General features: G+C 38.3%; 1 protein-coding gene and 1 long non-coding RNA gene across 12 annotated transcripts in view; one reads left to right on the top strand and one right to left on the bottom strand.

Annotated features, from left to right (window-relative positions):
• The window catches only part of kcnc2 (potassium voltage-gated channel subfamily C member 2), a 151,687-nt gene extending 124,430 nt beyond the window's left edge, over positions 1 to 27,257 (top strand). For 5 of the 11 annotated variants that reach the window (XM_062982629.1, XM_062982631.1, XM_062982632.1 and 2 more), the window contains exons 3-5: positions 15,830 to 16,757; positions 21,531 to 21,698; positions 24,036 to 27,257. In XM_062982629.1, the coding sequence (XP_062838699.1) occupies positions 15,830 to 16,757; positions 21,531 to 21,698; positions 24,036 to 24,172 (1,233 nt within the window). In that variant the 3' untranslated portion in view covers positions 24,173 to 27,257. The remainder of the gene's footprint in view (positions 1 to 15,829; positions 16,758 to 21,530; positions 21,699 to 24,035) is intronic. The other 6 variants (XR_010006762.1, XM_062982634.1, XM_062982637.1 and 3 more) reach the window with 6 other exon arrangements.
• On the bottom strand, positions 26 to 5,090 carry LOC103278886 (uncharacterized). Its single transcript, XR_506386.1, has 2 exons — positions 5,023 to 5,090; positions 26 to 1,174 (listed from the first exon to the last, which is right to left on the bottom strand). It is a non-coding gene; the product is annotated as an uncharacterized LOC103278886 (long non-coding RNA).
• Positions 27,258 to 27,994: the final 737 nt, after the last annotated feature.

Below are 27,994 nucleotides of genomic sequence, written 5' to 3'. Positions count from 1 at the left end.
TTCAGTAACAAAACAGAGTAGGATAGTTAAGAAAATGTTTGTTTTATTGGTGATGGTGGGGCGGTTTTCAATCAGTTTGCTTAGAAAACAGCTATGTTCCAGTGAGAGAATATATGGTATTATTTTATAACATGGAGTTAGTAGTCTTTTATTATATTATTGCAAATCTGCACATGTGATCAGTCATACTGCTGTTTGAACAGCAACAACCTTGAACTCTGTCAGGAGATCAATCAAAGGAAGTTGTGTATTTCCTTTCAAAATGGACTCGAGGATGCATAAATTACAATATAATTCTAGTCTGCTTCAAAACAGTAAGAGCCCCAGTCCTTTAGGCTTTTAATTCTATCCAAACTCTTTGTTTTCTTGATAAAACACTGGTTAGGCTTTGAAAAAACAAGATAATTAAAATGGCACCTTAAGCTACAAACTTTATAATGCTAGGCACAAATGTTAACTTTTCAACACACATACCAGAATGGCAAAGAGAACACAAAATACATGTAGATTAATGGACAAAGAAGAAAATCACACAGCAGAGCCTCAGGAGTCAAATTCCAGTTGAGTTTGCTAGGTTCCTAAAACCCGCTAAAAGACCATAAATATTGAAGAACAGTCACAAATCAACCATGGGATGCCTTAGGAATCTCTCTGGGAAATGTGATTGTTCATAGTGGTCTTATTTTAGAGGCACTATTGTTTTCAGCCATTTCTGTTGCCTTTGGAGGTAAGCCAACCCAATAGAAGTAATGTCTTCAGCATTGTCTTCTATCTTTGTTGTGGGTCAGAAATAGCTTAATTATATGGGTCCAGAACTGAAATTATACATGGAAAGTGAGGAAATTTTGTTAGAATTTGGATTTCTTCTTCCACTGATTTGTTCTTGCTGATGGTCTTATCACTTGTGACAGGAAAAAGCAGGTCTACTGAGGTCTGTCATATTTTCATTTCTTCTTGCATTATAAAAAAGAAGCCAGATGTTATGTAGCAGATCCAGTCCCAAGAGGCCTGACTGAATTGCATGTCCTTTTCTTTAGAGACCTCATCAGATGCAAATCCTCCCCAGTTTCTATACATTTATAAGACAGTTCAGGGATGAAATGCCACAGAGTCCTTCACACGATGTAAAACTACTTCCAGTTGTCATACATTGCCTTTCATCCTTGAAATGTAGCTGACGAAACAGGGAGGTAAAGGAGACGGGAAAAAAATCATTGTTTTAGTTCAGTGGTGTGGAGCAATGGGCGTTCCTATGGGCAGTCTCCTACCTAGCATTGACATTTCTCTCTCAAAATCCTGCTTCATGAGCCAGGCTTGGCAATTTTTAAAATTAATTTCATCATTAGAAATACTGAAATTTCAAGATATCACCACTTTGTTTTTTCTGTCGTTTCTCCTACATAGTAATCTTGGTTTTCAAACTTGTTGGACTTCCGCAATTGAGAGTAATGAGATTAGGAGGAAAGGATCCCAGAGAAGGTGGGCCTGCTTTGAGAAACATGCCTCCTGTGTCCTCAAGAGTAAGGGCATTGGGAAGGGAAGCAGAGGAGCCCATGGAGAGAAAAGGTGTTTGCCTTAAGAACAATGTCTCTTATCTCCTCTAGAGTAAGGAAGGACCGAACCTGGCATAAGGGTTTAAAAGAATGTTGGACTAATCCAAGGCAGAAAGGCATGGAAAGAGCAGATCATGACAAATGGGGTTAAAATAGCACTGGACCAATCTAGCGCAGCAAGGCATGGGAAGAGCACATAGTGACAAAAGAGGTTAAAATAGCATTTGACTAATCCAGGACAGCAAGGTGTGTGAAGAAGGGGTTAAAAAAGTGCCAGATTTCGAAGTTTCCCCTGATTTAAAAAAGAAAGAATGCAGGGACTGCACTTGCTGGTGTGATGGTTCAGAATGCAGGACAGAATGGGAGAAGGCCGGGAAACATAAAGTGTCTGATGGGATTTGTAAAACGAAACTATGTCTTTTAAAATGGAAGGGGAGGATACACTTTGCTAAAAGATGACCCCCCCCCCCCCGCTTTTTGCAACACGTCTGATGAAGTCATAGGTCTTTCCCTTGCTTGCTTCTGGTTGCGATTCACCATTTCATGAGAGGCTAGGCTTCACAGAAGTCATAAAGTTAATAAGCTCAGATAATACATTTAACATCTTTTTTTCTTTTTTAGAGATACTGTGCTGTAAAAGTGGTGAAAAACATTTGTCACAAGAAATAATTTTGCTCTTTTATTTATCTAGTTTTTTATGCTTGCATTTTATGATTGGCTGTTGGAGGGTAAACATGGACTTCAAATACAAGTCTGAGGACAAGAGCATGTATCTCTTAAGGAGGGAAAATAGGTAAACCAGGTTAATTATATGACATATGCATTCTCCCTCAAGTCTAGTTTGACCCTCACTGTGGTTATATTATCCTTTGGTGCAGAAGTGGAGGCATGGACAGTTTGAATGTGGGCACTAATGTGGGAATGATGCATGTCCTTGGGAAATAAGGATGGGAGCTCTGAAGTCTGCATTGACTTCTGCTTTCGTCCCTTCACTGACTGCAGACAATTCCTAACACTTTTGAGAGCAGCCTGTAAACTAAATGGGAAATGGAATGTGTACATTCCAAGTGTTTAATGTTATTTCAAGAAATGCGCTTTCAGTGTTTTGTTTTGAGGCTTGTTAGTTTGTTTGGAAAGCGATGCTCTTTCCCCCTTTTAATGTCAATTTTGAATCCCAATCAGATAATTTTAAGTCTTACCTTTTCAAGAGCATATGAAATATTTAGTAGCTCTCTTTCTGCAGGCCCCATATCAAGGGCATTCTTTTAAGTCCTGAAATCAATGCAGATCAGCTAACTGAACCTTAATATTTCCTATGGAAGCCTCTGTTTAGAAACTGTACTTTGAATAGCATTGCATTACAGAGCAAGAGGAAGTGAACAAGGAGGTGATAAGAACAGAGGTGGCATCTTTTACAAAGGTTACCGGCAGGGAAGGAACAACATTTTTATGCAAACAGTAGAAGCTCAAGAACATGGAAGTTTTTTTTGCCAACGCTGCTGATAGTAATGAGTCATTATTAGTATCTGATTTTCCTGGATTACTTACCACAGGGCTTTTTTAAAGCATTCTATGATACTTCCTTGCCAGTCCAAAGACGGATGGGCATGCTACTCATTACATGACATCGCTGGACTTCCGTCTGAGACCCCACCCATAACCGGAGTGGAAACATCCTGGGAAGCTTCCCTCCAATGGAGTCAGCACGGATCTGTGGTGCTTTGAGGATGGGGGAAAGTGATGCCGGAGTGACAGTCACTCCTCATCTCTGCCATTTCACCACGGAGGCTGGTGAAATGGCATGGGGGGGGGCTTTATGTGATGAAGTCCCTAGTGATGTCATCTGAATAGTCATGACAGGGGAGAATCTAAAATAGATAATAAATGGTTCATGAAACACAGGCTGGATCTACACTGCTCTATATCCCAGGATCTGATCCCCGATTATCTGCTTTGAACTGGATTATATGAGATTACACTACCAGATAATCTGTGATAAGAAGATAATCTGTGATCAGATCCTGGGATACAGGGCAGTGTAATTCCAGCCACAGTTACATAGATTGGACTTGCTTGGGACCATATGGAAAGCATGATTATGTTTATTATGTATTATCTTCAAATGGAAGATTAAAGATCAAGACACATATGGCCCACCTGTGGTAAGTGAAAAGTGTGTATTTTGGTGTAGCCATGTACTGGGATCTGAAATGGGTCAGGTGTGCCCAAAACAAAATGAATAGAACACACTTTTCATGGAATCATAGAATCGTAGAGTTGGAAGAGACCTCATGGGACATGGGCCATCCAGTCCAATCCCCTGCTGAGAATCAGGTAACTGCATTTAAAGCACCCCTGATAGATGGCCATCCAGCCTCTGCATAAAAGCCTCCAAAGAAGGAGCCTCCACCACAGTCCAGGGCAGAGAGTTCCACTGCTGAACAGCTCTCACAGGTGGGAAGTTCTTCCCAATGTTCAGGTGGAATCTCCTTTCCTGTAGTTTGAAGCCATTGTTCCGCATCTAATTTCTTGAGCAATCTTTCGGTTTTGTTTTCCTGTACAGATATACTCTCTTTTTTAATTGAGAATATTTATTTTAGAAAATCTGGAATTACACTTATAAAGTTGACAGGGATCGGTCAGATTCTGTCAGGGAGATTAGATGAACAGTTAGTTGTCATCCTTGTTGTGTTGAAAGGACAGCTTGCATAAGCAGCCGATTTTAACCCGTGAATTTATATCAGTTTTTCAGCTAATATTTATCGAACAAATGTGCATACTAATATCTTGGCATAACAACTAACATCTAAAATGTATAGTCATGCCAATTGTTATGCATCCTACATCCCTTTTATGCCACACGATTTATATGTAAATGTTATGATTTGCTCAGGAAACCAATTGTGAAATTAAGGATTTACATTTGTCTCTCTCAGTTTGCATGTAAAGTGTTTTCATACCTGAAGAAGTAGGCTGTGCTGTTATATCATTTATCTGTAAGTAAGCCTCATTGAACTTAGTGAAATTACTTCTGAGTAGTCCTAAGATTTTTCCTTTCCACATGCCCTCCCCTTGCTCATGCCTATCTGGAACTGATGTAAGATATGTTTGCCCTCATCAGATGGCAGTAAGGGCAACAATGCGCATTGCCCCGCCACCCTTTCTGCCATCACACAGGGAAATTGAAGGGAAGGTATTGGTAGCTCCATCAGAGCTACCCAAACTATACTTTCCTCTCCTAGGTTGCGGAAAAAGTGCCTTTTGGCATTTCTCCTCCACTTTGGGAGGAGTGTGGGTTGCTGCAGTTAAAAGCAACAAAACAGACCCAAATGCCCCATGTGAAGAGGTCCCTAAATGTAATAGTACATTTCCTCCTAATAACACATCACAATAATGTTTTGCAAAAGTAGCAAATTCAAGGTCTTGTCTACTGATTAAGTGTTTTTGAAGCATATTATTCAGTTCTAACCTTGAGACATATTAGTCAGTTTTCACCTTGCATCGATTATGGGAGCTGGGCATTGGGAGGTCTTCTGAAAGGTAATGGAGTGAATGGTTAAAAACGTGAGATATGACCCACAGAGGTCTTTCATCTGACATATAATAATGTAATTCTCATTTACTTATTGGAGTTCTGTGAAGAAAATGAGAACTCTCTGAACAGTACTAATGTTATTGTTATACTGGTGTATCATCATTTGTAGTATGAATGATAAAGATGATTGGTGGGTCAACATGAATAATGGGCAAACAGCTGTGTTCTAATGCTAAAATGGGCAGATAAAATGGGTGACTCAAACTTGGGGACTCATGTTTTTCAGAATAGGAACAGATGGGAAGTGAAATGTAAGTAGTATCACACAGTTGATTAATATGACAGAGAAAGAAAGAAAGAAAATGATAATAAGAGACTAAAGCATACTCCTTATCATTCTTATTCAAATTTCAGTCTGTGCCATCAATTGAAATTGCCGCCTTTTCAACTTAACATGTAACCAGTGGAGAATCAGAAAGGGACTTTCCTTCCTCCACCCTCGCTGGGAGTCATTTTAGTGCTTACAAATGACATTTTCATTCACTCTCTGACACTCGTTGGAAGGGGATTATTGTAGCACCATGCTACACAGCTCTATATTTACCAAACAGATTGACTGTGACTTGACCCTTCATGCAAACAATGTGAATTACTTAAGTGCTAGACACCTTAGAAGAGCACATAAGGCTGCCGTCTTGCAACCTTCTCAGGCTGCAGGTGAGTAGGAGTTTTAAATCCATCTGTGCTGACTTGCTGTGGTGTCTGTCTCAATGGCTCTTCAACGTTTTGTTCACAATCTTTTTTTCAAAATATATTTCCTCTTTTTTTTAAAAAAAAAGACACTACAAATACAGGTGCATACTAAACAACTCCCCTACCTACCACTACTTCTATATAAAGAAAACGAATAATAGATCAAAGAAAAATGACTAATGTTAAACATTAACAACTAAATTACTCTATTTCCTCTCACCAGAAGATACACAAAAGTTGACATCCCATCCTCCACCCCATATTCTAAATCTATAAAATTCATAAGCTTTAATTCCATAGACTTAACCTTTTCTTCTTTTTTCTTTGTATAAATCAAAAACAACCCCCAGTCCTTAAAAATTTGGTTCAGTGACTTCCTTCCAATCAATTGAAATAATTTGTTAATTTCAGCTATTTCATAATTTTCCTCTCTCTCTCTCTCTTTTTTTTTTTGGAGAGTTCCATGGGTTTCCATTTTTGAGCATACTACAGTTGTGCAGCTAATCTATGTATATAAAATGTAATGTGCTGTTTTACTGTGGAGTAGACAACAAAACTACTGAACCAGATCACACAAAATTTGGCCACAAAAGATATAGTCATCCAATCTATGTCTTTCAAACAAACAACAAACAAAAAAACTATAAAAATAAAGCCCAAATTAGAGGACGAGAAAGAGCCGTTTTCCCCCATTAGAAAGTGCTCAGAATGGTAGGCCCACTTCTTATCCTAGCAATTCCCTCAGCCAAAATGGTGCCCAGGGCATAGGCAGAGTGCACTTAGGCCTCACCCACACTGCCTATAAAATACAGATTATCTGATTTGAACTGGATTATATGGCAGTGTAGAATCAAGTCCCTTCCACACAGCTATATAACCCAGAATGCCAAGGCACATAATCCACAGCATCTGCTTTGAACTGGATTATCTTGAGTCCACACTGCATATAACCCAGTTCATTGTGGATTTTATACAGCTGTGTAGAAGGGGCATCATATAATCCAGTTCTAAGCAGATGATATAAGATTATAAATATAATATATAATATTTAACGTGGTATAATACAGAACAATATAATCTCTGAAATCAGAACAGTAAATAAAGAAGAACACTCTGAAAACAGGGAAATTCCAGACAGGAAACAATCAGGGCCAGCTTACACCTCCCAACAAAGGATTCCCCCAGCCAGGACGTATCCAGGCTTTGAAGCTGCAAGGCCATTAAATGCTAATCAAGGTGACTAATTGCAGCATTCATACTTGCTGCACCAAGACTATTCATTACTATTCAACCTGGGCAACCAAGGATTCCACGAGGTAGAAAGCGGCCAGGCTTTTAAGCTGCAAGACTATTCAGTGCAATTCAAGCTGGCCAAACAATGATTCCCCTACAAAGGAAGTAGCCAGGTTTCAAAGCAGCTCTTTGATTGAGGGTGCTATTCCAGCTTGCCAAACAAGGATTCCCCTAGGTATAACACAGCCAGGCATTGAAGCTGCAAGGCTATTCAGTGCAATTTAACCAGACCAACAAAGGATTAACCTTGGTAGAAGGCAGCCAGGCTTTGAAGCAGCTGTACTATGTACTATTGAAGTACATAGTACTGTCCAACCAAAGATTCCGCTAGATAGCAAGCCGTCAGGCTTTGAAGCAACGAGGCTATTCATTGCAATTCTAGCAGTCCAAAAAACCATTCCCCTAGAATGCAGCTTCTCAAGCAGCAAGCCTATTCCATTGTATTCCAGCTCACCAAACAATGATTCCCATAAGAAGAAAACGGCCAGGCTTTGAGGCTGCAAGGCTCTTCACTGCTATTCCACCTGTCCAACAAATGATTCCCATAAACCACAGCAATGTGTGGCAGGGCACAGCTAGTATCATATAAGGCAGCCATGGCCAAACTTCCTAACTTTTGGGCCGCATGGCGGGTCAGAGCGGAGTGGGCCAGAAGGGAGTTCTTTGCCTCATCTTCCTCCTACTCCTCTGCAACCGCTGCCTTCCTCAATGGTAGGTTATCCCTTGGAAAGGGATATGGAAGAAGAGCCTGCAGGGTATGCCAAATTTTCCTCTAGGCAAGCGGCTGCCCAGGGCTCTGCTTTTCCCCTTCCCTCTTGCTCCTTCTTTTGGCAAATAGTGTGGGCCGCCTTCTGAAGGCCCCCTTCTTGGGACCAGTGCATTTTCCCAGAATGATTTTCCAGAGAGAGAGAGAAAGAGAAAGAGAGTGTTGCCCATACCTGATATAAGGAATCATCCTAATCTTCACACCATTGAATTTTCTGACATTTTCATCATACTTTTTTAGGCCCATTCTGCATCTCATTGGTTGGAGTCAATAAATACCACCTGTGCACTTTTTGAAAAAAAAATTAAGGTAATAGTTCAGTTTATCCTTAAAGCCATTAGTCCAAATTTTTTGTTCACATTCTTGTGTTTGGACTAAATGAAAAGCCACTCAATCCACGTGGGCAACAATGTATTTTTCTCTCCCTGACTTTAAAAAAGTTTTAAAAGTGAAAACTTTTTTCTGTGGCCAGCAATTGTGGGCACAAGTGGGGAAATATCACTTTATTTTCATTTTCTTTTCTTGCTCAGAATCACATATTGAAAGCTTTCATCTTGCCCAAAGAAAACAGAAATGAAATCTTAATATCTCTTCTTACCAACAGGGCAAAACCAGTATGACGTATAAATTTTTAAAGGACAAAAATCCTGTTTTTTACTCCCTTCAGTACTCTGGTTCTCTCATTCCTTATTGCCAACTCCAACACTTTGTTTCATTAAAAATAGAGAAAATAAATATGCAGTTTGTAGTCTAATCCACACAGAATGTTTATGCTGAGAGACAAAAGGTTGCAAGGATTGTCTCAAAACTGCAATATGCAAAAGAGTTTCTAAAATCAATTGCAAGAGGCAGAAGGAAAGATGTTTCTTATTTAGTTACCCTGGTATTAATTCATATGGCCTTTTTGTATGATATCAAAATGAAGAGCTCAAGGACATTGTGCATATATTTGTTTCTATCAGTAAGTTATCTCTCCTTTCCTCTATTCCCATACACAGAAAATGTAGCCTAATTTGGATACGATTTCAAGACTATCGACCATTCTGTTGCCAAAATTAGGATCATACCATTGCTGCTGCCTTCTTTTCTTCCCTGTGTTCTCTGAATGACATTAGGGAGACTGTGGAACAGGAAGCTCGGTCATTTTGTTTTGGTGGTGATCTCTGTTATTTTCCTGTAAACTTACTTTGCAAGGGCAACAGATATACTTAGTCCTTGCCATAAAAAGGTGTGGTATACATACTAGGTTTTGGCTCTAATCAGATCCCTATAAGGCACCTAATTCTATGATGCTGTTAAGTAAGGAACGTGTGTTTGTGGTCATATTTTTACCCATTTCAGCTTATTATTATTATTAGGGATCATAGGGTGCTTACACTGAGTCAAATGGATTAATGGTCAGTATAACTCAGGATTTAATGTATTTCTGAATTCCATTCAGACACCCCAAGAACTCACCAGCCAATCACAATGTAGATAATGCCCAACAGTTCTCATGTGTGAAACGCAAATCACTTCAAGGTAATGGCAGAGGTGTCAAAACGGTGTAATTTCTGCATTGTGATTGGCTGGTGATTGGCTAATATAGTATGGGGTGCACATCGAAAATATGTAATTATAATACAGAGTGTTGGAAAAAGATCAAACAATGCGAAATCACTATATTGATAAAACCAAGAACTTCCCATGAATGACCTTTTACCTCCACCTATACCCAGCCTCTATGAGGTCACGAAGAATCTGAAACGACTATACGACTGAGCAGCATACCTAGTCACTGCACTTTTTTACTGGCCCATCCTATTAGTGACCTTGCAATATATTGCACATGTATAATTTATTGCCTTGCCTCCAATCTTTGTACACACCCATTGAGCCCCGCTATTGGTTATTGGCTGTTGTTGAGCTTATGCTTTTATGATATTTTATATGTTTTAATGTATTAATTCATCGTAATTGAAATGTATTTTATGTTGTTGTATTTTATTGTTATATTACTGGGCTTGGTCCCAATGTAAGCCACCCTGAGTCCCTTTGGGGAGATGGAGCGGAATTTAAGAATAAAGTTGTTATATTATTATTATTATTATTATTATTATTATTATTATTATTATTATTAATAATGCAGTTGAAAGGGTGGGGCACAGGGATTCAAATAATTTCCATTAGATGCCTCTACAAGCATACAAACAGCCCTTATCCTCAGTCATTTGCATGATACCAACCCTGCTACATAAGGTGTTTTGTTTTCTGCAGTTCAGCAAGAGTAAGGACCTCATCAGATGGTCAGGCGGGGGGTGGGGGTGGGATGGGGTAAAACGGGAAAGCAGAGAGAACCATCTTACACAGTTCCCTCCCATATTTTCCCATCTTCTGGGATATCCAGCCACCCCATGTTTCCCCATTTTCTCCCTGCTTCCCCCTGCATTCTACTGCTTGGAGTTGGGTATTACTTGACTCTTGAAGACAGTCTTCAGACTCAATTTCCGTGTACTTTAGGAAACTAAGTGCCACAGAATCCCACTGGAAGTGCCCACATATCATATAATGGCCCCTGTGGGACTGCCATGGGGTCCCATTTCCTAAGTGCATGAAAATGGAGCCCAAAGACTGTGGGATTAAGTCCTAAATCAGTAATTGTGATGCAGCATGTATTTCAATGGCATTTTGGCATTGATCCTCCAATGCCAAAGAGCATTTGTCATTGTGTAATTGTAACGTGCTGCCATCATGAAATAACTGCTTTTGAGATTGAGGCCATCATTTTGAAAAACCCTGTAGTGTTGTTCCAGGCAGTGATTTGTGGAACTTTCCACAGATTGCCATGCTTACTTCATCCATAACTTTGTTTACGCAGGAGATCAAAAATACCTACATGAACCCACTTCAGTTTCAGCAAAATGTGTGAAATCTGATTACTTGGATGTCTTCAGAAAGCACTTTATTGCTAGTTTTAACTATCATTTTCTAGTTTGTTGTTCTGCTGTGATAACCATCAAAATTCAAAGATAATAGTGAATAATAAAGAATCATCTCTCCACATATGTTCTCTTTCTATTTTCCCTCCTGGATTTGAAGTTCCACTCTTCTCTGGCTTAGTTTTCATACAATGTCTGTGAATTCCTGCCTCACTTAGGGACCTCACAGATGCCGAGTTTGGTGTTATTATTTCAGGAGCACAATAGCATGAGCTCATCAGAAATGGAGGGTCTTTTCATTTTAATCTCTAACGACCCTTGAGTGAGAATTAAGGAATGAAGAAATACCCTGGGGTTTGATTTCCATTTCAACATTTGCCAACAGTGGCTTGTATTTTATTCTTTTGATTGTACTGTATGACTGTAAGAATTAGCAATGTTCTGTGCAGATTTGGGGAGGTTTTAAAAAACTTAATTGCTAATATTGCTCTGTGGATTTTATACTGATTATCTGTTCTCTGTGCCCTTTGTGATAACAGCTTAAGCAAGCTAATTTTAGGTCTGTATTCTGGAACAATTAAAATGAAATGTCAAAAATATGTCTCAAGATGCAAATGATAAATGAATCCTATAAATATATGTAGAAATAGCCAATCATGTTTGTACATTTCTTGCACAGTTTAATGATATACAACAGCTATAACTGCTCATATTCTGCAGACCTAAAAGGAATAAGAATCCATCTCTTTTGCTTCTCTGGCTGAAGTCTAACTCTGGTGAATGCAAACGTTAAACATTTGAGTTTATAGCAATCTGTCCTGTCAACCTGGTGTCATGAAACTTTTAACACCTCTGAGCTTTTGCTTATGTATGTCTGCATAAACATACAATAAGGTGCAGGAAATAATCAGGCCTTGTATTTCAAGAATACCAGAGAATTAACTTTCCCCTGTTCCAGTTTAGTATATTTTTATGGATTAATGATAATGGCCCAATCTTGAAGTAGTTTTACTAAATTTGTTTCTGCATGCAAGATCCATTCTGCCCAGAGAATCATGTTCCATTTCACCCATTTAGCAAGGAAATAAAAGGAAACCTGATTTACTGTTTTATTCACAAGTTATTTGTCAAGAATCAGATCCATTTTATATATGGGCAGTCCACAAACCTGACTCTCCAAACCCTCAAAAAAAACAAGAATGATGACATAATTATTAAAAAGAATAAACACTGTTATTCTGGACCAGAAGGCATAGGGATCTTATAGCACTTTTGAGACTAACTGAAATAAACTGATAAAATTAGCCTTCTTCACCTAAAGCAGTGGTTCTTAACCTGGGCCCCCCAGATGTTTTTGGCCTACAACTTCCAGAAATAATAATAATATAATAACTTTTTTTGTATCCCACCTCCATCTTTCCGAAGGGACTCGGGGTGGCTCACATGGGGACAAGCCCAAACAACATAAATTGAAACATCGATCAGTAAAATTAAAACATTATAACCACATAAAACAACATAAAACAACATCAGCAGTGATCTAAAACATGGACAGTAACAGTTATTGAGCATTCAGAGGGTATAACATTTGTGTATAGAACTCTGAGTAGGGTTCCCTGGATGGTGTAAGGGCAGTCAAAATAGGGGCAGAAGAGCAATATCAATAAAACACTAAAACTTAAAAGGCAAGGAACAGTGATAAAGTGCAATAGCTGGTAGTGGGTTGTAATTGGGGGTGAGTATCTAGTGAAGCTAATTACTCAAAGGCACACCGGAAATCCCAGCCAGTTTTCCAGCTGTTAGGATTTCTGGGAGTAGAAGGCCAAAAACATCTGGGAACCCACAGGTTGAGAACCACCGACCTAAAGTCTACTGATAAAGTTAAGTATACCTCATATGAAATATGAATGGTTTAGAAATATTATTTTTTGTACAGGAAATGTGATTTTATATACAGGGAATACGGTTTCCTGTTTAGAAACTGCTGTTTTGGGTCCAAAACAGACATGTGTAAATTTTGTGCAGAAGAAGCCCCAAATTGTAAATAAGATTTGAAAACTGCATGGTTTTTAGAGACTTCTTTGCCGTGGGAAGAAAACTGCTAAAATTACTCATTGCTTCCTTTGAGAAGAATCTTAGTCATGAATGACATTTTTAATTTTGGGACATATCCTTTGCGTTAGCAGAAGTTTGCAGGGTTGTATCCTTGTGCATTTATGAACATTGCTGGTACATCTGATTTAATTTAAGCCTTGATTGTAGCATCTTAACAGTGACCTAAAAAGGACTTGGAGTAAGTAGAAAATGTGTTGTTTTGTTTGTTTAGTACGTATCAGTGTCACAAAACCTTTGCTTTGCATATTTTAATCTGATGGAAAGTGGGCTTTTCACAGATTGGTGAGAATTTGCGAGTCATTAAAATCCAAATAGGTTTTCATTATGATTCATTGTTTGTCATAATTTAAATCAGGTGAGAGCTTCTTCTTCAGCTTGAATGGCTGCATTTATTATCCTGGGACTTTTAGGAGGCTTGCATTCTTCTCCTGATACAGTAGAGCAGGGGTCCCCAAACTAAGGCCCGGGGGCCGGATGCGGCCCTCCAAGGTAATTTACCTGGCCCCCGCCCTCAGTTTTATAATATAATATTGTTATATCATTTTAAATAATATAATATATTGTATATACATATAATATTGATAATAATATTATAATTTTATACAATATAATACTAATAATAATGCCATATAATAATAATATTAATTATATGTTATATATTACATATAATATTACAGTATAGTGGTATAGTTCAGTATAGTAATATATAATGCTAATGTGATATGCTAACAATATAACAATATTGTATGTACATACAGCTGCTCTGAGTCCCCTTCGGGGTGAGAAGGGCGGGATATAAATGTAATAAATAAATGTAGTAAATAATTAATTTTAGACTTAAAAGATAAAGGTAAAGGTTTCCCCTGACTTTAAGTCCAGTTGTGTCCAACTCTGGGGGTTGGTGCTCATCTCCATTTCTAAGCCGAAGAGCTGGAGTTGTCCGTAGACACCTCCAAGGTCATGTGGCTGCTTTAACACACTTCACCACCGGAGGCTCCAATTTTAGACTTAGGCTCACCCAAAGTCTGAAATAACACAACAACAATCCTAATTAACTTAACTATCTCATTGGCCAGAAGCAGGTCCACACTTCCCATTGAAATCCTGATAGGTTTATGTTGGTTGCAGTTGTTTTCATTTTTAAATATTGTATTGTTCTTTCATTGTTGTTGTTGTTTGCACTACAAATAAGACATGTGCAGTGTGCATAGGAACTTGGTTTTTTTTTTTTTTTTCAAATAATAATTCGGCCCCTCCACAGTCTGAAGGATCGTGGACCGGCCCTCTGCTTTAAAAGTTTGAGGACCCCTGCAGTAGAGTCTCACTTATCCAAGATAAACGGGCTGGCAGAATATTGGATAAGCGAAAATGTTGCATAATAAGGAGGGATTAAGATAAAAGCCTTTTAAACATAAAATTACATTATGATTTTACAAGTTAAGCACCAAAACATCATGTTTTACAACAAATTGACAGAAAAAGCAGTTCAATACACAGTAAAGTAGTAATTACTGTATTTACGAATTTAGCACCAAAACATTGCAACATTTACTACAAAAACATTGACTACTAAAAGGCAGACTGCCTTGGATAATACAGAACATTGGATAAGTGAATCTTGGATAAGTGAGACTCTACTGTACCAAAATTAGTGCTGCTGATGAAGTTGTGGCACAAACCACAGGGATTTTGGCGGGAATCTGGTGAGGCAGAAGCAGGCACATGGTCCATAGTGGAATTAAGTTGTTGACAGTATGTCAAACAATTTCAGAGAAACGGTGTGCTTCCCAGTAAAATTACTGGGTTTTCCATGAACACCTGTGCCTTAGGGAGGAGGGAACACATGGATCTGGAAAATGCCCTAAAGGTACAGACATCTTCTGTTGAACTCAACAATTTATTATTTGAGCAGAGTACATGTAAGAGCTATACCATTTTTCTAAGCTATAGGAAATTCCTATATTTTAGCATTGATCAAATAGGGAAATATTTCATATTTTGTGAGCAAAAAATAACTATTAATCTCTTTTGTGCAAGGTGTGGATTGTCCATTTACTGTTTCCCAGTCACTGCTCCCCTTCCCATTGATCTTTCTATGTTGAAATTGTCAGTTTCATGTGTACTTATGGACAACATTAAGCAATATCGTACTACTTGTCTTACAACACATTACACTGACCCTTGAGTTGATGCTGATCTGGTGCGCTGCATGCTGGATCATCACCAAGAAGAGTCCATATAAAGACTCCTTCAGCCACAAAGGAAGAGAGATGGAATCCCTACCACCCAGCAGCACTGAGCATGGTGTAGTGCTGTGGGGCAGCTACCTTCTGTGTTCCTCTTTGCCCCCCATGTCCCGAGGCTTGGCATTACACCTATCTTTTCCCTGTCGCTAGCTCTGACATCAACTCTAACATCAGGAACCAAGGGAGGGAGGAGGAGAGGAAATCTCCCCTCTTTTTCCATCCCTCTGGTTCATCTTCAGAGCAAGTGAAAAGCTAAGTGCCATGTCATGGCCAGGGATCATTGCAACACGCGGGTTGAGAGGGAAAGGGGACTGCCATCCCATGTCATGACATGGGATGACATGAGCATGGCAGTTGGGACAGCTGCAACTGATTCTGGTTGGGAACCAGCCCAATTGTTTTCTAATGTAGTCTTGCCTTGTATTACCATAGCTCAGCCCCATGTATTGTGTAACCACTATGGGGCTGATCCAAATTTATGCAAACCTAAATAGTCAATGTAGATGGGGCCTTGGTGAAAACTGACTTCAAATCTTTGTACTAAAATGTAATATAAGATAAGCTAGATGATGTTGTTGGTTATGTTTTCCATCCTGTTTTTCATTTTTATTATCTAGTTCTAATATTTCCTCCCCCTTTTGTCTCTACAGTTCATTGCTTTTGCCTCTTTATTCTTCATCCTACTTTCAATCACAACTTTTTGCCTGGAAACCCATGAAGCGTTCAATACCATCAAGAACAAAACAGAGCCAACCATCAATGGTTCCGAGGTAGTTCTACAGTATGAAATAGAGACGGACCCTGCTCTGACATATGTTGAAGGAGTCTGCGTGGTGTGGTTTACTTTTGAGTTTTTAGTCCGTGTTGTTTTTTCACCCAACAAACTTGAATTCATCAAGAACCTCTTGAATATCATTGACTTCGTGGCAATTTTGCCCTTCTATCTTGAGGTGGGCCTCAGCGGGCTCTCCTCCAAAGCTGCTAAGGATGTCCTCGGTTTCCTCAGGGTGGTGAGGTTTGTGAGAATCCTGCGAATCTTCAAGCTCACCCGACATTTTGTCGGCCTCAGGGTACTGGGTCACACCCTCCGAGCCAGCACAAATGAGTTTTTGCTTCTGATAATCTTTTTGGCATTAGGAGTGTTGATATTTGCCACCATGATCTATTATGCAGAACGAATAGGTGCCAGACCCAATGACCCATCAGCTAGTGCACACACAGAGTTCAAGAACATTCCTATTGGTTTCTGGTGGGCTGTGGTCACCATGACCACTCTTGGGTATGGAGACATGTATCCAAAGACTTGGTCAGGCATGCTAGTAGGTGCGCTGTGTGCTTTAGCTGGGGTGCTTACCATAGCCATGCCCGTGCCTGTTATTGTCAACAATTTTGGAATGTACTATTCTCTGGCTATGGCAAAACAGAAGCTTCCTAGAAAGAGAAAGAAGCATATCCCACCTGCTCCTCAGGCAAGCTCCCCTATATTTTGCAAGACAGACTTGAACATGGCCTGCAATAGCACACAGGGGGATGTTTGTCTGGGAAAAGACAATCGACTGATGGAACACAATAAGTCAGGTAGGACACAGTCCCAAATGCATGTCTGGTATGTCTGGCAGTACAAAGCATCAGAAAGCATCTAATCTTTCTGCAGTTAGAGAAGATAGATCACATACCTCTCCCTCACCCGCTGTTCATTTATGTCAGTCTTGTAAATGACAAAATATTTGAAGAATAAGAATAATGTTCCCATGTCTTTTCATTGCTGAATCTGTAGTGTTTGCTAGCTGTATATGGTGACTGCTGAACTGCCTTTAATTTTTCTTCCTCATTATTTTGCTTTCTTGGTGACATTTACTCTTTCTTTTGACTTTTGCACTGTACAACTGTTTTGCTTTCTTCCTTGCATGGTTGTGACTTTATTGTTGTGCTTTCATTTTGTTGATGTTCATGCTGTTTTGCGTGGTCTGCCTTGTCTTTTTGGTCTGCTTTGCCTCTGCCACATGGTGGCGTGAAATACAAAAAGCAATATAAGCATTCATCTAAACATGGATGGTTAATTTAGCCTTGCATTCAGTGAAATATGTAACAGATGTGTGTTTTCTAGATCGCAGGAATAGCATTTCTTTTTCTAGACTAGAATGCGATGTGCCTGATTCAAAAAATCAGACAGTAATTGTTGTTTTGTGTTTGAAATAACATTTACTGATTGTGTAATGGCAGCACCCTTTACAGCTTTTCCCATGGTTTTTGTTTTACTTTTTCTTCACATTTAACACTATCATCCTGAACCTTAGGAAAAAGTGCTGCTCAGGAAATCCTGAACCTGAAAAAGTTAGTTTTATGCACTGTAAATTCCAGGTTTTTGCAGGTAGCATGCTCCATGGGACATCATAAGAGTTGTAATTCAAAATAACTGTCTTAAATTTTGATTAAGTAAGGCCCTTAATTTGAAGCAATTACCAAAATTAGGATACATACAAGATGTTATCCCTTCTTCAGATAGGTGTGATATTTGAATCCACCAGTCACACTGCTTGATAATTCACTTGGATCTAGACCTAAAAATATGCATTAACAACATTGTCACCTGAACATTTATAAACAATGCTCCTATATTTCAGCCACTTTGCACACATTTTCATCATATCATAGGCAATCACTTATGGCTGAGTATGATTGTCTTCCAAGGGTATATTATGAAAAACCATGTGTATCTCAAATAGGTCTCTGCAGCACATGTTTTATTAAAGAAACTAGCATTTTGGTCACACAACAATTGTGTTGATTATAAATGTTATGCAAAGAAATAAAAGATAAAGAGGGCTGATTGATAACATTTGGGTGGAATATTTTTCATTCACCCTCATAAAGACTCCTGCGATGTGGGCCATTTTTACATCTTACAATACTTATTAGGATTCCATACATTATTAGAAATATCCCACAATGAGTCATTCATGCAATTTTAAAAATTTGCTTGGATTAGGGTTAACTATATTTCAAACCATGATCTGAAATGCATGTTCATACATTTTGGACCCAGAGCCTTTGCTTCCATCTGTCCAGATATTGGGCTGTGAGGCACATGGTATTGAAGTACAGTATAAGGAATTTATAGGCTAGATGTAACAACATTGATAGAAGTTTAAACTGGGTCTAAATCCAATTCCTAGTCATAACAGAGTAAATCCTCTGTTTCAACAGCCAAATGGTATGTCAGCATTTATGGAAATCCTGTTGGCTGAGTGACAATTTAATGTATGCCCTAGGGTTTCAAAAGTTTTCATAATTGCATTAATTGTGCAATTGTCTACATATCTGTTTAGAAACAAGCCGCAGAGAGATTAATGGAATTTTCTCTCAGCTAAAGGTCAACAAAATTGTGATCTTCAATTATAAATTATTTGATGATCAACAAATCTTCTAAAATATTGAATTTTTAATGTTTGGAGAGAGAAAGAACAAAAAGTAGTCTGCTTCTAGTACCATTGATATATTCTTTAAAGAAAAAAAATGAATACCTATTATCTGATTCTTGTGATTCTACTGCTACCAAGTTACAATGTTATCCATTTTAAAACAGTATATTCCCCAGTAAATAGCCAATTGTAAGTGTTTATTTAGAGGATTTTTTGTGAGGTTGATATTTGTTTTTGTTTTGAAATGCTAAATTTGAAAATGGAAAAAAAACTATTTTGAAACATTTTTTGTTCAGTGGACAGTATATATTAATTCCTTCAGTGCCTGGCTGGTGCTTAGTTAAATAACATTCAGAGTGAAAACTCACTTTTCGCTTTTATTCAAACTCTTTAGGTGTTGACAGGTGAAGATATAGTGAGCCTGATGTCATATCTTCAGTTGTTAGCTTACGTGATTCAATTGTGTTTTATGTTTTCCTAACTGATGGAGCAATTAGAAAAACAGAAATATGTGTTGTCTAAGGCTTTCATGGCCGGAATCACAGGGTTGTTGTGTGTTTTCCGGGCTGTATGGCCATGTTCCAGAAGTATTCTCTCCTGACGTTTCGCCCACATTTATGGCAGGCATCCTCAGAGGTTGTGAGGTATGTACCTCACAACCTCTGAGGATGCCTGCCATAGATGTGGGTGAAACGTCAGGAGAGAATACTTCTGGAACATGGCCATACAGCCTGGAAAACACAAAACAAAACAGAAATAGATTATTACATTAGAAAATATAAACAAATAAGATGGATCAATTGTGTCTTTTCTTTCCCGTGTATTTCTATTTTAGAAAATCATTGTAGTAGTTGTTAAAATTGCTCTGAGTTCTGAAATATAAAAATGAGGAGCCAGGTCTTTCAAAAAGAAAGTTAATCAATATGAGAATATCTTAATCGAGAGAGTAGACATTCTAATATACATCTTCTTTTCTAGAGCCTTACTGATCAGTTTTTGTGATAGTGATCCTTTAAGGATGAAGAACTTCCTTCTAAAGGCCAAGTAACACATTGTGCTAATCATGTGATTAGCCTTTGAGTTAAGTGTGTGGAAAAAATAACTAACAGAGAGTAGCCTAAGCTGGGCCCTAGAATAGGAGGGAAAGCCCATTGTTTTCTGTTGTTGTTCCAGTCTGGATTTTCCTTAAGGAAAATCTATCTGTATTTCACATAAGGAAAAATGCTTCAGTTGAAGTAAATGAGGTAGTCAAGGACAAGATTAAATACACACAGAGCCACAGAGACCATATAGGATTTCAGGTTGTGCAGATGACATCTGAATATGCAGTGTTATGAAACAAACTAGAAAAGCCATTCATATACTGATTTACAGCAGCTCTTCATCCCAAGACAAATGCATCCCATAAACCATTCACAATGGCTTGATATTTATAGAAGAGAAATTGGAAGTGCTATTAAGCTCATATAAGTCATTGTCATGGCTCATGGGGTACAGAGGGAACTGTGATTTATAATCTCAAATCAGGCACATCCACATACTGACAGGTAAGGACCTCATCACATTAAGACCAGGATTTAGCATGCATTGTGGCAAATCCAGTGGAGCCTGGCATGGGGTAGGGAGAACCCATTGCCCCACGGCCCACATTACCTGCCTTTCCTTTCACCCCATCCCACAGGGGGAAGTGTCCACCGCCCTGCTTCCCCCCATTGTTGCCTATGCAATACAAGTAGCCTCCCAGGTTACTGCAGTAGCGCCTTACAACACTCCCTCTTCACCTGCACTACAAAGCCCCACTGGAAGTAGATCTACATCGTGGGATGGGAGCCGATGGGCTACTTCCTGCAAGTGAAAAGGAAGTGTCGTACAATGGGAAATTTTGCTTTCTGATGAGGTAGTAAGGCTAGTTCTTCTATTAGGCAGTTGTAGCTGTCCCAGACAAGCAGATACTAGAGTGTATGGGAAAATGGCAAGTCATAGGAGAATAAAGCTGTGTGTCCTACATAACTTGTACTGTGTCCCTTATATTAACTAGCTGTCCTTCCATTCAGTGGAAGCCAACATCAAAAGGATATTTCAATGCTGATCTAATTGGTTTCATACCAATATAATTGGAAGGGAGGTAGATTGCGGTCTTGTCCTTTGCTTCAGGCATCAGAATGTCTTGGTACATCTCTGTTGAAGTACCTGAGCTTCTAATATGTCCGCATACCAAGCACAAAAGAGGAACAAGTGTAGTCTTCCAAATGTCATTTGATTCCAGCTCCCAGCAGCCCTAGGACAACTTGGCCAAAGGTGAATAATGCTGGGAAATGCAGTTTAAGAACTTCTGGGATGGAGTTACATAATTCCCATCTCTCTGCTTAACTCATTAGAACTTCAGTAAGTATAGTAGTATACACATTAACAAGCTTTGGGACAATATTGATATTGCTGAATTTATTCTTAGTAATGCAAATGTAAACACAATCTGAAATTAAAATTTTATTATTTACCTTCCTCACCCATGTTGCTGTTGTTGGTGGTGATGATGGTGATGCTGATGGGACTTGTCTTCATCATCATTACTTTCATCGTCGTCATCATCATCATCATCTCTGGCCACAAATTCAAAACTTCTTTTTAAATACTGAAAACTTAAGGCAGTAAATGTAATACTGTATTGAACTTGGCAGCATTCTACAATAGCAGACATTAACCATAACACACCTTTCTCTTCTTTCTATAATATAGATTGCAACTATACTATTTTTCTTTAGTAATGAATGCTGACCTGCCATTCTACCCCTATAACATCACCATCTCTCTTCCTGTCTCTCTCTTTCTGTCTCTTCTGTATTGAGTAATAGGGTATCAGGCAAGTTATTTGTGTTGTTTCATTTTCTTGCTGGCTACATGATGTAAATGGGCATGGTGCTTTAACCAGTGTTATCAGGTGAAGACAGTACAGAAAGTGAGCAGCCACTGTCACCTGTGGAAAGGCTCCCACCAATCAGACGCTCTAGTACCAGAGACAAAAACAGAAGAGGGGGAACATGTTTCCTACTGACAGCAGGTGATTACGCGTGTGCTACTGATGGAGGGATCAGGAAAGGTATGGACTCTTTCATTAGACTATAAAATTTCATTCAACACTGTTCATCTGAATAACTAAGCCTGGAATGAAGCAAACATGAAAAAATGTTCTATAGGAAAGACTGTATCAGTCAATGTATAATCCCTTCTTGTCTATTACCCATAGCTTGCTTCCAAAACAGCCCATCAGTCCACCCAGAATATGCCACTGTTATTTTTGACAGTTGTTCCATTTGTGATTTCATTTGTCTGTCCCACATGAAGATATATATAATGTAGACCATGTACATTTAGTCACTTTCATAATAATTTCTTTAAAAATTGCTTTTGGATAGCTTAACGTCCAGTTAATAGCCCATTAATGTAATTTAATGGTATTCCAGAAGGTGATGGCACAGTCAAGCACAAAGTCTTCATGTAATTGCCCAAGCCCTGATTTGATAAAATCCAGATACAGGAAAAGATGCCTTGTATTTTTGGAAAGTGGTTCAATTGAAAGAAAAGTATTTGATGCCAACCACACAAGAACCAGGGCAGCTCTGTTCTACAAAGCAGAGTATTGTTCCTGTGTTAAATCTGTACTTTCTTTGGCAAACCATGAAAAATTCAATGGCAAATCTATGTGTATAAACACTTTTGTCTGCATTGTTGGTCCTTGGCCAAATCAGGATATCTACACATTAATTTTTAATTATAGTGATCTATAGTTTGTGGTTTTTTGTAGGAAAAACTGGTGTACATATATTGTTATTGTCAGGGCAGTTTTGCACAACCCAATGAGTAAATTCAAAACTGTTTGCCTAGATAGTTTGAATTTCTATCTCATTTCTTTCTATACAACATTTCTAACACAGAGATGTTTTTGCACAGAAGTCTAATCGAAATAATTGAAAGTTTACTCTTGGGCAGGAATTGAGGCAGTGATGTTATCAGTGCACATATTAAGTGTTATTACTGTACATCTTCAGTTGAGGAAGTAGTGTTCTCAGTATCCATCTTCAGTATTAGATCTTAACATAGCAAAACATCGAATATACATTCCTGTATAACTTCAGTGGTTCTTACACCAAGGTAAATGTGTGCAGAATTGTCGATTAAACATGTAGCTTCAATCTTGTACACTGCTACCTAGGAGTAAGTTTTAAAACTTGAGAGTAAGGAGTAAATGCAGATGACCTATCCAAGGTGCTGAACCCTATTCCAGGATTGTGTTCAGTTCCCTGGATATAACCCTAACTCTAGTCTAGAAAACACTACCCTAGATAGGTGATGTAAAACCCACGTTGATTCACTACTGTAATGGAGACACTAGTTGTCTTTGGACAACAGGCTGAAGTGATGTTTCACAATTCAGATGATCAATTCAGATGATCATCAGTTATAGTGGATAAAGCTGTATGCTTCTCTCTTACACCTCCCTTCCTTCTGTTTTGCTCTATTAAGCAAGACATACTGGGTAGATCTCAACTTAGAATCTAAGTTTTAATGTTGGTTAACAAATAAGAGCCATAAGCCAGCATCACTGTCATGGTAGTAGGGAGAGTGGAGGGAGGAGCATTTGGCACTAATTCTCATTTCTGGTTAATTAGACATGGTTTATGAAACCTGGAATGTTTTATTTAAACTGAATCGGCATCTGAAAAGAGAGCCTGTGTAGGAGCAGGATTCCATGTTACTGAATATTCTTTAATAACATACAAATGCATATATTCTTGTTGTTTTAGTCTTCTAAATAGTCATATAGTGTTTCTTTCATTAGTACCACTTGGACAAATATAGCACAAATGCAATGTTGATAAATGAAAAGCTACAAATAAATCATACATTATAATGAATTGCAAATCACTTCAGTATTGCAAATGCACCACACTATAGCAGCACTAGATACAGAATGTCAGGTACCTAATAAAACACTTCTGGAGATGGAGCTTTTTAATAAGACATAATTCAGTTCTTTCTATTTGTGATTAGAAAATGTCTTTATACAATTAGGCAAGCAATATTATGCAGTTGGAAATATCAGAAATTAGCCTTGACACCACACACACACAAACAAATATTTTTTCATCAATCTTCCTCTGTTCTAATTAAGAGTCAATAAATTGTCTAAATGCTATTATTGTAACTTTGCTGTATATAGCAGAGGCTGTTGGCTTAAACAAAATTATGAAGCACCGTGAGTTTATTTAATCTCACTGTTAAGAAGAGCACCACTTAACGTTTTTGCCTGCTGTTAGAAACAGTCTTAGAATGCTATCCTGCTAGAACCCAAGGACCACTGTGATTACATTGCATTGTATTGTTTGTCTGTTTTATGGTTGAATACAACTGATGTCTGTGCATTTTCTCACAAAAGGCTATGAAAAATCCAGAAGTTTAAACAACATAGCTGGCATGGCAGGCAATGCCCTGAGACTGTCTCCAGTAACATCACCCTACAGCTCACCTTGTCCTCTAAGACGTTCTCGATCTCCCATCCCATCTATCTTATAAAATAGATGACTTCCATCGGCTACATAACTAAAAGTGAAGTGCTGTTTATCACCTAATGGAAACAAGTATAACATTAACTGTAGGTTCCACTAAAACAAGTATAGATCATTGTATGATATAACAGTCAGTAGCAAGCAGTGCTACTTAGATTGCTGAAGACCTTAGTTGTGCTTACAGACTACTAAAATAGTATTTCCCCCTTACCTGCTTTTGTCCTAAACAGCAATAAAAGGACAGTTAGTAACTTCACCGGCTAGTATAAATAAATAAGCCTATTTTCAGGGACTTGTTTTTAAATCTGTGTGCTTCCAGTTGATAATCACTTCATTGGACCTTCATTTCTTGTGACTCTAACCCATTCTGAAGACATCTGGAATATTGTCTTGATTACATACAATTTGACTTCAGTCTGATCATTTGCTGTCTCCATCCTGTCTCCATCATCTGACACCCGTCTTGCAAATTAACCAGGACCGCAATTGGCTCAGGATTTTGTGGGTTTGTTGTGTTTCTTTTTCTTCTTCCTTCATTGTACCATCTCACAGAAACCACAGCAATGATCAACAGGTCTGCATGTGGGGATGGGTTGTTTCTTGTTTTTCTTTCTTTTTTTGACCTCTTTGATTTATTTATTTTTAACTTGCTTTGTCAATAATGTTACTTCTTGATTGATTAAGTTTGGTACTAGCCTAATGTATCAGAGTTCTGAATGTTTCCGGTTGTTTGCACACAGATAACTGCAAAGAGGTTGTCATTACTGGTTACACGCAAGCAGAGGCCAGATCTCTTTCTTAATGGCTTGGGGAAGGCACAAAACATGAAAGAAAGGTAAACACCATCCAGGGTTGGAGTATTAAGTTAGCAAGTGCTGCTTCGTTCTACAATCATTTCTCTCCTCCAGGGTTCTTCAATATTTTCAGAGGCAGAGTGCCCAGTGAAAGCAAGAACTCTATGGAAGGCTATCGTTCTTTTTGTTTATTATATTATACCTGGTTTTGTTATAGATGCAGGAGGGCAATATATTTCCAGAGGGGTTTTTGACCAGCCTCAAACCTCTTAACTCCAAAGCTTTCACAATTTTATTTTTTGCTGTCAATGCTTTCTTTCTCTCCTTATAATTCTTGGTCCTGTGTGTTGTTTCCGTTTGCCTGCTTGCCTGTCTGGCTTCCTGTCCTGTCCAAATTTCTCATCTGTCTCCATTAAGCACAGTTGCCTTCTTCAGAAATGCTCTCTTCATACAAGATTAGCTGCTAAAAGCATTTCCTTCCTTCCCTCACTTTTTTGATATATGTATCTATGCATATTTCAAGAATAACTGTATATCGTTTTAGTGGGCACCTCTTCGACATTTCCCCCCAAATGTTGGATTCAGTAGTGGTTTTATCATTTCAGTAGGGTTGCTGCTTCAATCCCACTCTTTACCAATCTGCATTCATTCTTGTGTTCGGACTTTATTCCCTACACTGCCTTTTTCTTTACAATGAAACAAGATGGCTTTATTTATGCAACATCATGAATGCAGTCACAAGTAGGATGTTTTGGGCTGGTGAGGAAAAACACCCAACAATATAAAAACCTTAGAGAAATAGAAGATGGGGGAAAACATAGAGATCCCTGAGATTGTTAAAATATATCCCTGAATTTTCCATGTTGTGTTTTGTTAGGAAATGAATTCTATTTAACCATGTAAGATATTCTTCTGTATATAAGATAGCATAAGCTGCATGTGAGAATATTCCTGTACAAAAATGTATTTATCAGTACTTACATTTCTGATATTTAGAGATGTACATTGATTTAGTTTTGGTAAAGAGCACTGGTAGACAGATATTAACGTAATGTATATACTTAATATGCAAATAGATTCTAGAGCAGGAATTAATATCTGGTGCTGCTGTTATTGACTACAGTGTTATACCGAATTTATCATGGATTTTTGACTGCTGAAAAAGGGACAATGGAATTTAGCCATACCAAGGATTGTGCTGGAAAGAGACTGCTCCTCCTGAATGGGCCCTGATATTCACCTGCCGCCTTGAAGAGATCTTTCTAATTTCCTATGGAAGTGGAGCTTGTTATGAGGATTAAGGACCAATTCCAGCTTCTGCTGCCAGCAGACGCAATGATTAGTCACTATTGATGAGTCAGCTGTAAATAAGATGTGTGTGCATGGAATATCAGCTTTAGCCATCGTTGCCAAGGGATGCTAAACTCAAAAGACATCACCTCCGAGACTCCATGAAAAAAAGGCTGACACACCTCTTTGTATATTCTTCTTGGTCCCTACAGTAGGTTCATGCTGTGGATCATACAAAGGCACACATGTTTTAACAATAGTGATGTAAACGCTGTCTGTCATAGGTTTCCTCATAACAACTGTATTTTTGCAAAGTTTTGTAATGCGTGAACATAAACGGCATAGGGTTTTTGCTACGTCTTTGCACTCTCAGTTTGCCATATCTATATTTTTATGAATACTAGTGAACATGCCTACATTTTTAGTTTCCCTTTCACTTGGACATGAGATCTGTGACTGCAAATGAGAAGAGTAAAATGCATTCACTAATTTGTCCAGAGATCTCTATAAAATTTATTTTTCTTTCATTTTTTTGTTCACTTCATTGTTACCTCAACTTATAGATATTGACAAATATAAAATATTGGCAGTAAAAATATAATTTTTTATTGAAGCTATCACAGAAGCAGCATCAGTAAATATAAAATATAAAACATAAAATAGATCCTAAAAATGTATATTTTGCATAAGAGAGATATTCTTTACTTTTTTGTGACTTTTGTGGTAAGATTGTTCTAGTCTATTCGACGTCTATGATGCTTTGTATCCGGGTACTGTGTAATAACTTATGTTCTCTCCATCCTGTTCAGTAAGATCTTCTCCAGAAACTGTTTGTCACCCTGGTATTTTGAATGTAGGGACCTTTCCCACATATGAAACTCTGTGTTGTAGACCTCTTTGTGAACATGTCAAAAGGTGCATGCACAAGCCTGGTGGAAACCAGTGGCCATGTAATTAACAGAAATGGAGAATAAAATGCAGATGATCCGGGGAGGAAGCTGGAACATATCTTACAGTGTGACGCTTCTTTCTTTCTCCACTCACCTGATGAAGCAGGCCCAGTCAATGAAAACTTATGCCACAAGATCCGTTTGCATACAGACTCAGACTAACTTACAAATTTCTATTCAAATACAGTTAATAGTTTTCTTTCTTTTTCTTAGGCAAATTGTTTCCTGCATCTAACACAATCATATTTTGTGCTGTTCGCTTAGAATGCAATCTTTATACATACCTGCATAGAATTACATTTATCTTCACTCAGAGATGTGATGATCTAACAACAAGGATACGGCTACCTTATTTTGAAAAGCAGAAAAGAAGACATAATTACCAACTGATGATTACAAAACACCAATAGCTATGACAACTCTTATATAAATATATCTACCATATAAGCTGTGATAACCGCTGTTAGAAATATTCTTAACCTTCATTGTATTTAAATAACAATTTTGCCTTCTCTTTTTCTTTGTCTACCTCTTGCAACAGTTGCCTCACTTTCACCACAAAGTTGCTCTGTTCCATTGACTCTGCAGGGCTGAAGGATCTCTTAGCTCAGCAAGCTCACCTTCACTCTCCAGATCTGTCTTCCTATTCCCTCGTCCACCATCAAAACTTTCTCTGTCTGGATATACACTGCCATTATATGGTCAATATAGACCCATATAATGCAGTTCAGTGCAGTTTAGAATGTGTGATATTGGTCTATACTAAGCGTATAACGCAGTTCCAGCCCCCCCCCC

Source organism: Anolis carolinensis, chromosome 5, assembly GCF_035594765.1.
Source record: "Anolis carolinensis isolate JA03-04 chromosome 5, rAnoCar3.1.pri, whole genome shotgun sequence".
NCBI lineage: Eukaryota > Metazoa > Chordata > Lepidosauria > Squamata > Dactyloidae > Anolis > Anolis carolinensis.
The sequence above is the reverse complement of the archived record's forward strand: the minus strand, read 5'-3'. Positions and strand labels throughout refer to the sequence as shown.